Source organism: Oncorhynchus mykiss, chromosome 1, assembly GCF_057628025.1.
Source record: "Oncorhynchus mykiss isolate SJ-2025 chromosome 1, ASM5762802v1, whole genome shotgun sequence".
Classification (NCBI taxonomy): domain Eukaryota; kingdom Metazoa; phylum Chordata; class Actinopteri; order Salmoniformes; family Salmonidae; genus Oncorhynchus; species Oncorhynchus mykiss.
This window is the reverse complement of record NC_143022.1, coordinates 61,587,357-61,605,078: the sequence shown is the minus strand read 5'-3', so window position 1 is coordinate 61,605,078 and position 17,722 is coordinate 61,587,357. Positions and strand designations below refer to the sequence as shown.

At 42.3% G+C, this 17,722-nt stretch overlaps 1 protein-coding gene across 4 annotated transcripts in view; it reads left to right on the top strand.

Annotated features, from left to right (window-relative positions):
- ate1 (arginyltransferase 1) overlaps nucleotides 1–17,722 on the top strand; it is a 186,290-nt gene that overhangs the window by 97,435 nt on the left and 71,133 nt on the right. For all 4 annotated transcript variants that reach the window (XM_036980814.2, XM_036980807.2, XM_036980801.2 and 1 more), the window contains one exon: nucleotides 8,331–8,512. In XM_036980814.2, the coding sequence (XP_036836709.1) occupies nucleotides 8,331–8,512 (182 nt within the window). The remainder of the gene's footprint in view (nucleotides 1–8,330; nucleotides 8,513–17,722) is intronic.

The window sequence follows — 17,722 nt, the reverse complement described above, 5'->3', positions numbered from 1 at the left end:
CATCTTGCTGAGCTAGATGCAGGTAGTCTATAGCCCCTGAAAAGGCCAACATCTAATTTCAGCGAAAAGTCCACAATGAAACTAACATTAAATGTGGAGAATGATACATTCACGATAGTGCTGTGACCATGATCACAATTGACAACTTCCCATTTTCCCCATAACAGATGCATGTGAGGGAGTTCCATAACATCCATTTTAAATTTCCACTCGCTTAGCGCTCCAGTACCTTAGAACTGAGCACGAGTAAAACACTTTGCTTGATACGGTTATCCATTAGAAGTCGACATTTGAATGCCGTTTACTTTAAACCACCTGTGAGCAAACGTATCTAAAGAGCTGTAGTGCGCCAACAGTCCTTTTCCAATGCCTTATCGCAGTTATCAGTTCTTGGCGTTAATGTTTTACGGAAAAGGGGTGTCTTCATAATGACCAATATAAATAGCCTACCTACAAATGGTAAAAGGTTGTCACCATGTGCGCGTGTGCTGCTAGTAGCAACCTGCTCACTGCCTGGTAGTCAGCAGCAGCAGGCTATAGTTAAATATATATTATTATTATTTTTAAAGAGAAATACCGGGGTGGCGCTGTGTGATTTAGAAGTAGGCCCAAAACCCGCCACCAATACATTTTCACCCACAACATCGTTTTCAAAGTTGCCCAATTTTGCGAGAGAACCGCAAACATGGTAACTCTGGTCATGCTGTGGATGTTTGGCCAGGACGTGTCTTTTTAATTTGTTCGTTTTGAGTGACTCATTACTAAACACTCACCCACACAAAACACATTGTGGGTGCTCCTCATTATTTCTCAAAGCTTGGATGAAACAAAGAGAAACTCATCGCTGTATTTGTGTTTCAGGGCAATTGACCTGAGCAGAATTGAGCAGAATTTAGACAACGGCGAGTGGGAATGACAAGTCATTGGCTGTCATTCGCTGCAGCATTTAGGTTGCGGAGTGATCTTAAAAAGATCTGGTAAACCGCGAAGCACATGCATCTCCCTCCGACACGCTCAGCTGCCAAACTGACACGGCTGCTAATCAGAGAGCGCTGTTGCACTTGGAGGCGCACAATACCTTGGAGTGGCCATCATCATTTGTTGTCCTTAAGCCATTTTGCCACAACTTTGGAAGTATGCTTGGGGTCATTGTCCATTTGGAAGACCCATTTACGACCAAGCGTTAGCTTCCTGACTGATGTCTTGAGATGTTGCTTCAATATATCCACATAATTTTCCTGCCTCATGATGCCATCTATTTTGTGAAGTCCACCAGTCCCTCCTGCAGCAAAGCACCCTGACAACATGATGCCTCCACCCCCGTGCTTCACGGTTTAGATGGTGTTCTTCGGCTTGCAAGCCTCCCCCTTTCTCCTCCAAACATAATGATGGTCATCATGGCCAAACAGTTATATTTTTGTTTCATCAGACTAGAGGACATTTCTCCAAAAAGTACGAACTTTGTCCCCATGTGCAGTTGCAAACCGTAGTCTGGCTTTTTTTTAATGGCGGTTTCAACCACATTAGGTGTCAGAGCCTCGTATTAGAGGACCTGTTCTTCATAAATCCTACTTGGTATGATATGGTATGATATCCTACTTGTTTTATATTAGGTAGGCCTTCTCTAAGCGTATCGCAAAGGTCTTAGTAAGAATCTTACAATCCACATTGAGGAGGCTGATGGCTCTAACATTCCCAGGTTCTGTCATATCTCTGTCCTTTTCAGGGATCAACGACATCAAACCCTCATTAAAGGTGTACGGAAGGGAGGCATTTTTAAATGGTACAATAATGTCAATATACTTTTTAGAATATTCTACAGGAAGGTCATCCAGACCAGGTGACTTCCCTACGTTCATAGATAAAATGGTGGCTCTAACCTCTTCTGTTACAGAACAGTCTAAGTCCTCTACCTAGTTATCTGATCATCTAGGTAATTCTATAACAAGCAAAAAAGTATGGGGCCCGCTGAACATTAGGCTGCATAGAAATCTTCATAAAAATGCTGAAACACAGTTTCTCTTTGGATAAGGTTAGATTTGGATTACATTAGAAGGGTTCTGCATTTTTTGTGTTGCTCGTAGCCTGCCTGTATTCTCACCTTCCTCATTAAAACGTGTTCTAATCCTAAACAGTGCATGTTCTGCCATTTTTGTTATACATTTCATGCAACTGAAATTTCTGTTTGCAGGCAGTTTGAAATGTGTTATCTGTGAAAAAAAGGATCTAAGATCATCTGCTACTGATTTGACTCAATATCTCATCTTGTAATGGCATGGTGTTTAGTCTAAATCTACCCTTCCTCAGATATTCAGAGTTTATATCAACATGTAACTACTGTAGCATGATCTGTGTGGGCCATGGGCCAAATCTTGCAATCAATCACATTATTAACCATGAAATTAGATATCAAGAAGAAATCTGTTCTCTAGTGTGTCTTATGACAGTGGGAGAAAAATATATATTCTCTGTCATTAGGATGGATTAATCTCTCAACCAGCTTCACCTGTATCTCCATGACATATGCTAGCAGATGATATAGGCCTTGCAGACATACAGGTGAAACTGGTTGAGAGAATGCCAAGTGCAAAGCTGTCAAGGCAAATGGTGGCTACTTTGAAGAATCTCAAATATAAACTTTTTAGATTTTTTTTTTACACTTTTTTTGCTTATGTGATTCCATATGTGTTATTTCATAGTTCTCTCAACCTTTGACTGTATATAATTTTCTTATTCTATTAAAACGGTTATGGCGTTTTGTTTTATTTTCATGACTGTGTTCATCCATAATCGTCAGTTACACGATTATACAATTACCGTGCCAGACTGTGTGTCTGCCCAGATTGCTCTTCTCTTCCCCAAACCAGACCATGAGCAGCAACCTAATGAGTGCTCCACTCCACTTTGGCCACGGAGCCTTCTGAAAACTCATGGAGCACTCAGGCAGGAATTCAATCAAACCTGCCATAGCAATGTTTATGCAGTGTCGTTGTTTATAGAAACCGCACAGACTTCTTATTCTGAAAAGTGAAAGCATACCTGTGAGGGGAGTCTACCTGGTAGTAGTTGTTGCTAGGTTTTTCATCTCAGATTTTATTTGACCATAGGGAACAGTTGCTCCTACTCCAATACTGCAATGTGCATTTGTTTGAGTTAAGAAATTACACTTTTACTCCCCTGCACTAGACCAGAGGGGGAGAGCGTGGAGAAGGGGGAAGGAAAGGGGGAGTTTGGAGGCCCATCAGAGGGATTTGGGCCCCTTTTGAGGCCTCAGAGGCAGTTTACTGTTTAGCGGTAGAGAATGTTTACGTTGTTGTCATTGTGGCAAGGACACAGCCATTAGGCTGACCTGGGAGGTGACGCGCAGGTTAGAGTGAGACAAGATCTACCTCTTAAACGTGTCTGCTGCATAAACACACACAAGTGCACACATACATACCCGTGTGTAAACGCACACGCATATGAGTGCACACACATACCGAAAGTAAATAGACACTCAACCATTCACTGACAGACACTCATGGCCATGCTCAGAGGGGGTAAGAAAAATCACTCTCGCACACATATGGAGACCCACTCTCTCACTTCTGACTAAATTCTAAGTGAACCTAGGCTCTGACAAAGACTCCAGTGTTTGCTGCCAGAGCCTGTACCAAGAAATTTACAGGCTGCATGCCTTCCACTGACGGGCATTTTCCCCAGCCCCAGACAGACTGCCACAGCTCAGGGGCCCCACCCAGCCTCCAGATGTGGTGCCCACTAGGAGCCCCAGAGGTATACTACCAGTTCTGTGTTTTAAAAGTTTTAGAACACCTACTCATTCAAGGTTTTTCATAATTTGTACTATTTTCTACATTGTAGAATAATAGTGAAGACATCAAAACTATGAAATAACCAAACGTTTTAAACGAATCAAAATATATTTGATTCTTCAAATAGCCACTCTTTGCCTTGACAGCTTTGCACAGTCTTGGCATTCTCTCAACCAGCTTCACCTGGAATCCTTTTCCAACAGTCTTGAAGGAGTTCCCACATATGCTGAGCACTTGTTAGCTGCTTTTCCTTAACTCTGCGGTCCGCCTCATCCCAAACCATCTCAATTTGGGTTGAGGTCGGTGGATTGTGGAGGCCAAGTCATATGATGCTGCACGCCATCACTCTCCTTTTTGGTAAAATAGCCTTTACACAGCCTCGAGGTGTGTTGGATCAGTGTCCTGTTGAGACATATGATAGTCCCACTAAGCCAATACCCAGAAGAGATGGTGTATCGCTGCAGAATGCTGTGGTAGCAATGCTGGTGATGTGTGCCTTGAATTCTAAATATATCACAGATAGTGTCGCCAGCAAAGCACCATAACACTTTCTCCTCCATGCTTCACGGTGGGAAATACACATGCGGAGATCATCTGTTCACCCATGGTATTTGCGACCGCACTTGAAGAAACTTTCAAAGTTCTTGAAATGTTCCGTATTGACTGACCTTCATATCTTAAAGTAATGATGGACTGTCGTTTCTCTTTGCTTATTTGAGCTGTTCTTGCCATAATATGGACTTGGTCTTTTACCAAACAGGGCTATCTTCTGTATACCACCCCCACTTTGTCACAACACAACTGAATGGCTCAAACGCATTAACCTTTCTGATCTCCCCATCCCGGATCCGGGTTCGTGAATACAGACTCAAGCTCATTACCATAACGCAACGTTAACTATTCATGAAAATCGCAAATGAAATGAAATAAATATGCTAGCTCTCAAGCTTAGCCTTTTGTTAACAACACTGTCATCTCAGATTTTCAAAATATGCTTCTCAACCATTGCAAAACAAGCATTTGTGTAACAGTATTGATGGCTAACGTAGCATTTAGCATTAACATTCAGCTGGCAACATTTACACAAAAAAACAGAAAAGCATTCAAAAAAATCATTTACCTTTGAAGAACTTCAGATGTTTTCAATGAGGAGACTCTCAGATAGCAAATGTTCAGTTTTTCCTGAAAGATTATTTGTTTAGGACAAATCGCTCCGTTTTCTGCGTCACGTTTAGCTATGAAAAAAACCCTGTATCCAGGATTGTGTAAATCTATCAGCAAGCTCATTAGCATAACACAACGTTAACTATTTATGAAAATCGCAAATGAAATGAAATAAATATGCCATCTCTCAAGCTTAGCCTTTTGTAAACAACACTGTCATCTCAGATTTTCAAAATATGCTTCTCAACCATAGGAAAACAATAATTTGTGTAAAAGTAGCTAGCTAGAGTTAGCATTTCGCGTTAGCATTTAGCGTTAGCATTAGCGTTAGCATCCAGCACGCAACATTAACAAAAACATAAAAGCCTTCAAATAAAATCATTTACCTTTGAAGAACTTCTGATGTTTTCAATGAGGATACTCTCAGTTAGATAGCAGATGCTCAGTTTTTCCAAAAAGATTCCTTGTGTATTAGAAATAGCTCTGTTTTATACATCACATTTGGCCACCAAAAAAAATCCATAAATTCAGTCCTCAAAACGCAAACTTTTTTCCAAATTAACTCCATAATATCGACTGAAAACATGGCAAACGTTGTTTAGAATCAATCATCAAGGTGTTTTTCACATATCTCTTCATTGATACATCGTTCTTGGACACATGCTTTCTCCCCTGAATCAAATGGTAAAGTGGAAGCAGCTGGCAATTGCGCACCGAATTCGACGCAGGACACCAGGCGGACACTTGGGAAATGTAGTCTCTTATGGTCAATCTTCCAATGATATGCCTACAAATACGTCACAATGCTGCTAAGACCTTGGGCGAACGACAGAAAGTGTAGGCTCATTCGTTGCGCAATCACAGCCATATAAGGAGAGAATGGAAAACAGAGCTTCAGAAATTCTGCTAATTCCTGGGTGATGCATCATCTTGGTTTCGCCTGTAGAATGAGTTCTGGGGCACTTACAGACAAAATCTTTGCAGATTCTGAAACTTCAGAGTGTTTTCTTTCCAAAACTGTCAAGAATATGCATAGTCGAGCATCTTTTCGTGACAAAATATCGCGCTTAAAACGGGAACGTTTTTTATCCAAAAATGAAATAGCGCCCCTAGAGCTCTAAGAGGTTAAGGAAGTAAATTCCACAAATTCCAGGTGACTACCTCATGAAGCTGGTTGAGAAAATGCCAAGAGTGTGCAAAGCTGTCATCCAGGCATATTCTGCAATGTAGAAAATAGAAAACATAAAGAAAAACCCTTGAATGAGGAGTCGTTCTAAACCTTTTGACTGGTAGTGTAGCTAATACAGCCACCAACCAGACCCCCCCCCCAATTCCACCTCCACTCTCCCAGCTTAACACTCTCCATTTTACCCCCGGCCTCCCTCTCACTCACTCCCATCTGCTGAAAGTCTGCCCCATGCTAGTCCTCCTCTAGTCTTCTCTCCTCTAGTCTGCTCACCACACACAAACACTTCACCCCCTAGCCCACATAGTGAACGGATACCCCTGTCCCCGTCTCCAATGCTCTGTTGTGTCGCCCAGGTAATCAGCTAGCGTTTGGTAACACAGCAGCCCGGCGCTGGAGCAAATTTGCCTTTCTTTTTACGGTAAGCTTCACCTAACACAGCTCCGCCAAGGGGGTACAAGAGGAATGTGGAGCCCAGGACCGGTGGAGGTCTTCTGGGAAAGATAGCTGTGAGTTTGTAGGGGTCCTGGAGGTCCAATTATAGGTATTGGGAGGAGGGGGGGGGGTTATATTTAGACAGGTTTAATTGTGTCAAGGTGGTTGTTGCTGGTCAGTGGCCAAGCAGCATTCTGGGGGTTTTCACACTGTTGGATTAACAACGGCAGCTCTCTCTGTGTTGTGATAACAAGCGGCGTCTGCCCCGGGCCCAGATGGGCCGTGGGGAAGGATCCTGTTTCAACCGTTCTTTCACACATGCACATACACCAGTCCACCTCAGGCTTAATATGCCCCCTAGCCCCACTAGCTGTCTAAAGTATGTGTGATGTAAAGCAGTTAAGCCAGTTGATTTGAAAAACCCAGCATGCAATCTGTTGGGTACTAAACAGGAGTTGTATTGCACACACACATCCAAGAGTAAGCTTGGCCACATTCCACACCCTGCCTGGCGAGATGGATTTCATACAGGGTCTTTTATTAAAAGGCGTCCCCCATGTGTTTCGGTGGCTAGCACACACAGCTCTACCTACACCCCAGCCTGATCCCCCTCCACATTTGGGAGCTATTAGCGGGCTGAGTGCGGGCTACTGTACACCCCTGTGCATTTATTTATTTAATGGAACCTTTCTTTTGACATGGAGTCAAAGCTGAGCCCTGTATGAAACTATACACAGCAAAATACACATCGAACTTCACATTCATATAGACAATATACACAAATCAAAACACAATCAATCATAAAAAACAAACATTCTCCTTGAGTGAAAAGGTCCCCTAACAGCTGTCTGAAATGCCCTGGACGTTAGCACAAGAAGGCCTTATAAACAAAAAGAGAGCAGTGTATTGATCTACGAGACTTGAGAGGACCTGCCTACTTTCTGATACAGAATGCATTGATGTGTAATGAACCTATCGTCCAATGGTTTAAATAGTGGCATCTGCATTCATATAGACTATATCGCCATAATCTAAAGCCGAAATGAATGTCGACTAAATTATTTGTTTTCTGCTATTTAACGAAAGGCATTCCTGTTTTTAGGAAGCCCATTTTTATTCTTACCCTCTTAACTAACTCATCAGTATGCTTTTTGAAAGAGCTTTTTCCATCAATCCAGATACCCAGATATTTATAAGCAGGGACACGATAAATGTGGGCACCATCCAATGTCTCACTGAGCTCGAGCTGTTTTGCAAGGAGGAATGGGAAGAAATTTCAGTCTCTCGATGTGAAAAACTGATAGAGACATACCCCAAGCGACTTACAGCTGTAATCGCAGCAAAAGGTGGCGCTACAAAGTATTAACTTAAGGGGGCTGAATAATTTTGCACGCCCAATTTTTCAGTTTTTGATTTGTTAAAAAAGTTTGAAATATCCAATAAATGTCGTTCCACTTCATGATTGTGTCCCACTTGTTGTTGATTCTTCACAAAAAAATACAGTTTTATATCTTTATGTTTGAAGCCTGAAATGTGGCAAAAGGTCGCAAAGTTCAAGGGGGCCGAATACTTTCGCAATGCACTGTAAATGTGTGTGTGTGTGTGTGTGTGTGTGAAACCTGCTAATGCCAAAGCACTAACAGGGGATTCATATGATTCAGTCACTAGGTCAATTCCATTTTTCCAGTTTGTATTTGTGTTTGTACTATTGTGATCTATAACCTCTCTCTCAGATGGAGACGCCTCCGGATGGACCAGCGGCGGGCTACGGTTCCTTCCACCAACAGTACTGGCTGGATGGCCGCATCGTGGCAGTGGGAGTAGTGGACATCCTGCCCACCTGCGTGTCCTCTGTCTACCTGTACTACCACCCCGACTTCGCCTCTCTGTCGCTGGGCTCCTATTCTGCACTCAGGTCAGTAGGACTGGAGGGGCTAAGGATCGAGCTTCGCATTTGGCAGTGTTTCCATTGCGCCGCTTTTTGTTGTAGTGCAGAGGTGCACAATTGGCGGACCTCGTGTCCAGGTCCGGACCGAGTGAAGGTCCTATCTGGACCTCGACACATTTCTCATAAATAATTTTAAAGTTAAATACTGATGAAGCAACTGTTTTTTTCAATGTACACATACTGTACTGGCTCAGCACAGCTGGGAATGTCCAGACAGCATTCCATACTACTGTGTGTTGTCCAATCACATGCGTTATTTAAATCACTTCACGAAACTCAGCCAATCAAAGCGAATGTTTACAATGCATGTTAGGAGACTGATGTTGTCAGAGAGAGACAGCGAGAGAAGCAAAGCCGGAGCGAGAGGCGAAATTTATAGAATGGCGTGTGCAAAAGTCAGGAAAGTTGATACAGAAAATCAAGCTTTCAAAGAGGAGTGGACAGACAAATATGCCTTTATCCTCCCGCAGTGAGTGTCAAACCACTCTGCCTGATATGTTCAGAGACCGTGGCTCTAATAAAAAGTGCCAACATGAAGAGTGCCACTACGAAACAAAGCACACATCTTTTGAGCAAACATATCCACAGCAGTCTGAGGTGAGGTCACGCAAAATATACAAACTCAAAGCCCAGTATGATCGGTCCACCAGTGTCCTCTCCCATGCATTCGCTACCCAACAACGTGCAAACGAATGTTCACTAAAAATAGCTTGGATTTTGGGTCAACACCAAAAGCCATTTACTGACGGGAATGGAGTGCATGAATGCTGTTGCTGAAACTTTACTTGACGGTAAACAAAAAGACGAGCTGTGAAAAGATCAAGCAAATCCCAATGTCACATAACACAACCGCAAGAAAGAGTGAAATACTAACAGAAGATGTATTAACACCGCGGGATGAAGCTATTCGGAGTGCGCCCTGCATAGCACTAGCTGTTCATGAATCTACTGATGTGAGTGATAATGCCCAGCTTCTGGTGTATGTTAGATTTTACCACACAGAGAAGGAATTCTGTGAAGACCTGTCAGGTGTAACACCACTTCGAGACACATGCAAGAGGAAAGGACATATACATGGCCATAGAGGAGATGCTGAGAGAGGGGGATAGATCTAAAACAAGTGGTCTCTATAGAGAGAGAGGTGCTGTGGCAAGACAACCCTGATCTCACAGCTTACCACTGCATCGTTCATCAGTCTGTCCCGTGCGCCAATCTGTCAGAAGAGTATGCTGAAGTGTGAATATAATGATGAAACTTATCAACTTCCTCAGGGCATCCTCATCTCATCAACATTGCCTGCTGACAGAATTCCTGAAAGAAGTTGAGGCAAAAATCAAATGACCTATTGCTATCGAAAGGAAATAACAGCTTTCCTAGTACAGCTCAAGAGTCAGAAGGCGACACAGTTTTCACTTTTTTTGCAAGACGAGAGCAAAATGGATTTGTTGCTTTTTTGGTAGACATCACACCTTAACAATCTCAACGTGAAATAACAGGGCAATTCAGTTAGGTTTGATGACATCTATCTGCTCCTTCCAGAGAACTGGAAATTGTCATGGAATATCTTCAAGGAAACTGTGCACACTTCCGAAAGTGTAGGAACAGATTCAGGCTGAGAGAGATGTTTCTCCTCATGTGGACTTCATAGATAAGCTGATTGGAAACTTCAGACATCGATTTGACAGCTTCAGGCTTGGACAGCAGCTCCTTCTAATTGAGAATCCGTTCCTCATCACAGATGTCAGAGGATTTTCAAAAGGAGATGACACAGACCTTCAAGTGGGCACATGGTGGGTCTCTACAGATGGAACTGATTGATCTGCGAGCAAATGTTGCACCAAGAGAGCACTTTCAACTAACTGATCATGACGCTTTCTGGCTGCAGGCTGTGTCTTGAGACCGTTTTCCCTGGTCTAACCAAAGTAGCACTACACACCTTGACCATGCGTGGCTCCACATACAGTTGTGAATCTTCTTTCTCCACTATGAACATCATTAAAAATAAGTACCGTTCTAGACTCAACAATGAGCACCTACATATGTGTATGAGAATGGCACGGATTCCATTCCAGCCAAGGTTCAAATTAGTGACTGGGCAAGCAAAAGACAACTTCTCTCGCTAAGAAGAGATATGGAGAAGTGACGTGGGAGAGAGTAGGACAGATAAATATTGTCTGTCGTTTCTTATTTGTTCAAAAATCAAAGCACTTTTTTCAGAAACAGGCACTTGTTATTTTTTTGAAGATGCAGTCTTGTTTTGCTTGAAATGAGAACATTTGTAATTGGCCTACTTTTATTTATGATTAGGATGCATATTTATTTTGCCTCATATGTAAGGTGGCTGCATTGAAAATTTGCAATAAATATTGTTGAAATGTAGTACTTTGTTTATTAGCTATACATATACAAGAACTACATATGCCCCCAAATCATAGCGCACGTTAGACATTTTAATGGTTTGGACCTTTTGGGAGGAGAAAATGTTAGTCACTGGACCTCTTTGAATTCTATTTGTTGTAGCGGATGTTCATGGGCTGGAACATAATTACAAATAATTTGTAGACTGCAAAAATCCTTTATAAATATGTTTGACTAAAACATAATAATTTCAAATCTTCCTCACATTTATGTACAATCATGTGTGTCTCTCTTATGCGTGTGAATAGTTGTAAACAGATTTCTTAAACTAAAATCACCTGGAGCAGATTTTCTGTTGATTTTAGTCTTCTGTCAAAGAATGAAAATTCCAAATTCCAAATTTTTTTTAACTTCCAAGCCCGCGGGTCGCCAGTTGGGGTACCCTGGCCTAGATGATATCCAAAACAGCTAACACACTCAATTCATACATTTTAAGTCATTTTAATTGTGTCATGTCTTTCTACTCGATACCACAAGTAATTTTACCAATCTGGTGAAGTCATATAAAAAATGAAGTATTCAATAATTTAGCTGTGCATTTCAGATGGAAGCAAGGTCTTTAGAATGTTCCAAACGCCACAAAATAGAGCTTGTTCTGAAGAAAAAAAGAAGAAAAAAATCCTCCACAGCCTGGAAACTCCCTGGCTGGTTACTTTTTCTATTTGGCTGGCCACTTTACTTGCAGAAAACACAATCTTTTCACTTTTTGTTCTCTCTTTCGCTCCTATGTTTTTTTCTTTACCTCCCTCATCCCCATCTCTCTCTTCTCTCATTTCTCTTTATTTTTTCTCTCTTCTTTCAGGTTCTTCTTCCCTAATTAACCTTTACACTCTCTCTCTGTTTCTCTCAATCTCTCTTGATTTTCCCACCTCTGTGGGCAGTAGAGGTACAGTATAGGTAATACCTAAGGACTGGGTAGGTAAATACTGCTCATCTGTCAGTATTGGATGAGGCAGTGGGGTGTTTGTGGTGCGGCTGACGACAGCACTGTTTGCTGGTATGAAATAAGAGATCACACACACGTAGCACGCACATACACACACATCTGACGCTTCCTGTAAAGTGTAACCCAATAATGTGAGAAAGCGTTTAAGTATTTCTGCACAGATGTTGAAGGACTGGGTGATTTACAGAGTTGGCCGTGTGTATGCATGCATGTGAGAGACTACAGATTGTGTGTGTGTGACTAGTAGAGAATGTGCAGTTTGTACATTTGCGCTCACACACACAAGCCTGAACAGACCCTGGTCTGCATTTCTTATATTATTATTGCAAGAGTCTGTCTCCAAGAGTAACAGTACTCCCTGTATAGATAAAGCCCAGACGAGGTTATTTGATTAGGTTTGATTTGATTTTATAAGACTTCCTCTGTCAGATATACACATTTTCTGCCATACACCTTCTGAAGCGTGTGTGTGAGGGGGAGGGGGTGTTGTGTAAGAGTGAGTGAGTGAGCTAGAGAGAAACTTGGTGTTCCATGGGGAGTGTGTGTAGGTGTGATTCTGTGCTAAGAACAGGAGAGGGAGATGTTGAGATGTTCTGAAGAGGGGCCCCAAGGAGAGGGGGATAAAGAGGGATTGGAGGACTGGACATTGCGCCAGAGGCACTGTTATCCAAAAAGCAGCTGGTGTCCGGCATTGGAGTAGTTTTGTGTGTGCGTTAGGGGTGGGCGATATTACGATAGCATCGTCTATCAACGATGATTGACAGCCATCGTCGATGGTGACGACATCGTGATGTGACAGTCTCTCGCAGGGCAGCACAAGTGACATTCCAAGTAATTTGCCTATTCCTATTTGCTAAAGCCTATTTCAATACATACTGTGTGTGATGCAGAACTCGAGAGGAATATAGGCCAGATAGTGGAGAATTCCACCAAAGCAGCACAAAATGTCCAGTCAGAAAATATTGTTTCTTTCTCTGTTTCTGTCAGCTGCATGGGCTTTAGGCTATTCATTTTTTATGTAGTCTATATTTTCTGCTCTCTCCATTCGGTAGGCAGTTATGATTATGACTGTATGCATGGTTTTCTCCCGATCAAACAATGAATGTAACCAAGTTCAATTTCAAAAGGTTATTATGAATAGCCTTAAACTTAAAGTAGCCAGGTGACTAATAATGAGAGAACAAACAATACCAATAGTCTATAGAAAAATTTAATGTAAAGTTGAATCAAGTTTAAGCTTATTAAGAGAAATTATCCATGCGGGCCAAGAAAGTACCTAATTTTTTAAATGTTTATTAAATTTTTTTAACCCCATTGATACCAAGTTCTCATTCACAATTGTTAACATTCCAAATAAAACAAGGAACAATTTCAATACTACAACTGCATACTCAATTATTTAATACCAGAGTCCTAAACTGACCTACCGGCACCAGTGAATCAAGGAATTTTGCACGTTATTCCAACAATAGGGTGTTCACTAAAACAAAAAAAAGGATTTACCCTGCAACTGGGTTTGGTAGCTCATTCTTTTATACTTTAGCAACAAATCAAATCAAAGTGTATTTGTCAAGTGCACTGAATACAACCTTAGTGAAATGCTTACTTACAGGCTCTAACCAATAGTGCAAAAAATGTATTAGGTGAACAATAGGTAGGTAAAGAAATAAAGTAACAGTAAAAATACTATAGGCTATATACAGTAGCGAGGCTATAAAAGTGGCGAGGCTTCATACAGACACCGGTTAGTCAGGCAGATTGAGGTAGTATGTACATGTAGATATGATGAACCGAGAGTAGCAGTAGCGTAAAAGAGGGGTTGGTGGGTGGGACACAACGCAGATAGGCCGGTTAGCCAATGTGCGGGAGCACTGGTTGGTCAGCCCAATTGAGGTAGTATGTACATGAATGTATAGTTAAAGTGACTGCATATATGATAAACAGAGTAGCAGCAGCGTAAAAAGAGGGGTTGGGCACACAATGCAAATAGTCCGGGTAGCCATTTGATTACCTGTTCAGGAGTCTTATGGCTTGGGGGTAAAAACTGTTGAGAAGCCTTTTTGTCCTAGACTTGGCACTCCGGTACCGCTGGCCATTCGGTAGTACAGAGAACAGTCTATGACTGGGGTCTTTGACAATTTTTTTGGGCCTTCCTCTGACACTGCCTGGTGTAGTGGTCCTGGATGGCAGGCAGCTTAGCCCCAGTGATGTACTGGGCCATACGCACTACCCACTGTAGTGCCTTGCGGTCAGAGGCTGAGCTATTGCCATACCAGGCAGTGATGTAACTAGTCAGGATGCTCTCAATGTTGCAGATGTAGAACCTTTTGAGGATCTCAGGACCCATGCCAAATCTTTTTAGTTTCCTGATTGGGAATAGGCTTTGTCGTGCCCTCTTCACGACTGTCTTGGTGTGTTTGGACCATTCTAGTTTGTTATTGATGTGGACACCAAGGAACTTGAAGCTCTCAACCTGCCCCACTACAGCCCCGTCGATGAGAATGGGGGCGTGCTCGGTCCTCCTTTTTCTATAGTCAACAATCATCTCCTTAGTCTTGGTTACGTTGAGGGATAGGTTGTTATTCTGGCACCACCCGGCCAGGTCTCTGACATCTCTATAGGCTGTCTCGTCGGTGTCGGTGATCAGGCCTACCACTTGTGTTGTCTGCAAACTTAATGATGGTGTTGGAGTCATGCCTGGCCATGCAGTTGTGGGTGAACGGAGTACAGGAGTGGACTGAGCACGCACCCCTGGAGAGCTGCAGTGTTGAGGATCAGCGTGGCAGATGTGTTGCTACCTACCCTCACCACCTGAGGGTGGCCCGTCAGGAAGTCCAGGATCCATTTGCAGAGGGAGGTGTTTAGTCCCAGGATCCTAAGCTTAATGATGCACTTTGAGGGTACTATGGTGTTGAACACTGAGCTGTAGTCAATGAATAGCATTCTCACATGAGTGTTCCTTTTGGCCAGGTGGGAAGCGGCAGTGTGGAGTGCAATAGGGACGTTGGAAGCTTGTGTAGTAGTGCTTTGTAAACAAAGATGGCGCTGTGTTAGACGGCATCCAAAAGTTTAAGAGTAGTGGCTGCTGCAATTTGGTAAATGGTGTCCCCATAGTCAAAAACTGCCAGGAAAATGTGTGCTGTACAATATGCTTCCTGCTATTTAGGGAGAGGCAGGATCTTTAAAAAATGATAATAAGCCCATGTTAAAGCTTAGCGTTTTAACCAGCTCATTCGTATGTTTTTTTTTTTAAACATTCAAACTTTGTCAGTCTACATGCCCAGATGTTTACAGGCAGGAAACCTATCGATGGGAGAACCATCCAATTAATACATATGTAGTCCATCAGATTTTAGTTTTTTGAGAATTAGAGAGCAACATGTATTTAATCTTGCCCGTATTCATTTTTAAACTAACCAGGGCTTTCTGTAAGGCAACATAGTCAGATTGCAGCTCTATGGGGCAATGGCATACATGCCAGAATGATTACCACCCTGTAGCACTCACTTATGTAATCATGAAGTGCTTTGAGAGACTGGTTATGGCACACATTAACTCCGCCACCCTTGACCCACTCCAATTTGCATACCGCCCCAACAGATCCATAGACGACACAATCTCAATTGCTTTCCGCACTGCACCAATCTTAGATAAGAGGAATACCTATGTAAGAATGCTGTTCATTGACTACAGCGCAACGTTCAACACCATTGTCCCCTTCATGCTTGTCACCAAGCTTAGGACTCAGGGTTCTGAACATCTTCCTCTGCAGCTGGATCCTGGACTTCCTGACGGGCCGGCTTGGATGGTTCTCCCATAGCCACAGAGGAACTCTGGAGCTCTGTCAGTGACCATCGGGTTCTTGGTCACCTCCCTGACCAAGGCCAATCTCTCCCGATTGCTCAGTTTGGCCGGGCGTTCAGCCCTAGGAAGAGTTTTGGTGGTTCCAAACTTCCATTTAAGAAGGATTGGAGACTTTCAATGCTGCAAACATTTTTTGGTACCCTTCCTCAGATCTGTGCCTCAACACAATGCTGTCTGGAGCTCTACGGACAATTCTTCGACCTCATAGCTTGTTTTTAGTCAACTGTGGGACATTATATAGACCGGCGTGTTCCTTTCCAAATAATGTCCAATCAATTGAATTTAGCACAGGCTGACTCCCAAGTTGAAGAAAGATCTCAAGGGAATCAATGGAAACAGGATGCACTTGAGCTAAATTTCGAGTCTCATAGCAAAGGGTCGGAATACTTACTTGACACTTTTTCAGTTCTGCCCACAAATGTTCTATGGGATTGAGGACAGGGCTTTGTGATGACCACTCCCATACCTTGGAGTGGCCATCATCATTTGTTGTCCTTAAGCCATTTTGCCACAACTTTGGAAGTATGCTTGGGGTCCTTGTCCATTTGGAAGACCCATTTGCGACCATGTGTTAACTTCCTGACTGATGTCTTGAGATGTTGCTTCAATATGTCCAGATAATTTCCTGCCTCGTGATGCCGTCTATTTTGTGAAGTGCACCAGTCCCTCCTGCATCAAAGCACCCCGACAACATGATGCTGCCACCCCCGTGCTTCACGGTTGGGATGGTGTTCTTCGGCTTGCAAGCCTCCCCCTTTTTCATCCAAACATATAACAATGGACATTATTTCCAAACAGTTCTATTTTTGTTTCATCAGACCAGAGGACATTTCTCTCAAAAGTACGATCTGTGTCCCCTTGTGCAGTTGCAATCCGTAGTCTGGCTTTTTTATGGCGGTTTTGGAGCAGTGGCTTCTTTCTTGCTGAGTGACCTTTCAGGTTATGTCGATATAGGACTCGATTTACTGTGGATATAGATACTTTTGTACCCGTTTCCGCCATTATCTTCACAAGGTCCTTTGCTGTTGTTCTGGGATTGATTTGCACTTTTCGCACCAAAGTACGTTTATCTCTAGGAGACAGAATGCGTCTCCTTCCTGTGCGGTATGATGACTGCATGGTCCCATGGTGTTTATACTTGCGTACTCTTGTTTGTACAGATTAATGTGGTACCTTCAGGCATTTGGAAATTACTCCTAATGATGAACCAGACTTGTGGAGGTCTACAATTTTTTTCTGAGGTCTTGGCTGATATCTTTTGATTTTTTTTCTGCCATGATGTCAAGCAAAGAGGCACTGAGTTTGAAGGTAGGCCTTGAAATACATCCACAGGTACATCTCCAAATGACTCAATTAGCCTGTCATGGCTTTAGAAGCTTCTGATATCATTTTCTGGAATTTTCCAAGCTGTTTAAAGGCACAGTTAACTTAGTGTATGCAAAATTCTTACCCACTGGAATTGTGATACATTGAATTATAAGTGAAATAATCTGTCTGTAAACAGTTGTTGGAAAAATTACTTGTCATTCACAAAGTATATGTCCTAACCGACTTGCCAAAACTATAGTTTGTTAACAAGAAATTTGTGGAGCGGTTGAAATATGAATTTTAATGACTCCAACCTAGGTGTATATAAAGTTCTGACTTCAACTGGAAGTAAATAAGGTTTTTCTCTTTTATATTTTGAATATTTAGCAACAATGTCTAATCCTGTTTTTGCATTGTCCATTATGTGGTATTGTGTTTAGATTGATGAAGAAAAAATATTTAATCAAATTTGTAGTAAGGCTGTAACGTAACACAATGTGGAATAAATCAAGGGGTCTGAATACTTTCCGAATGCACCGTAAGCTGCATGTGCACACACGTGCATGTTTAGCATATGACAACAACAAGATCATATTAAGGATAACATCACAAATGAATACATAAATACCACTTGCATCTTG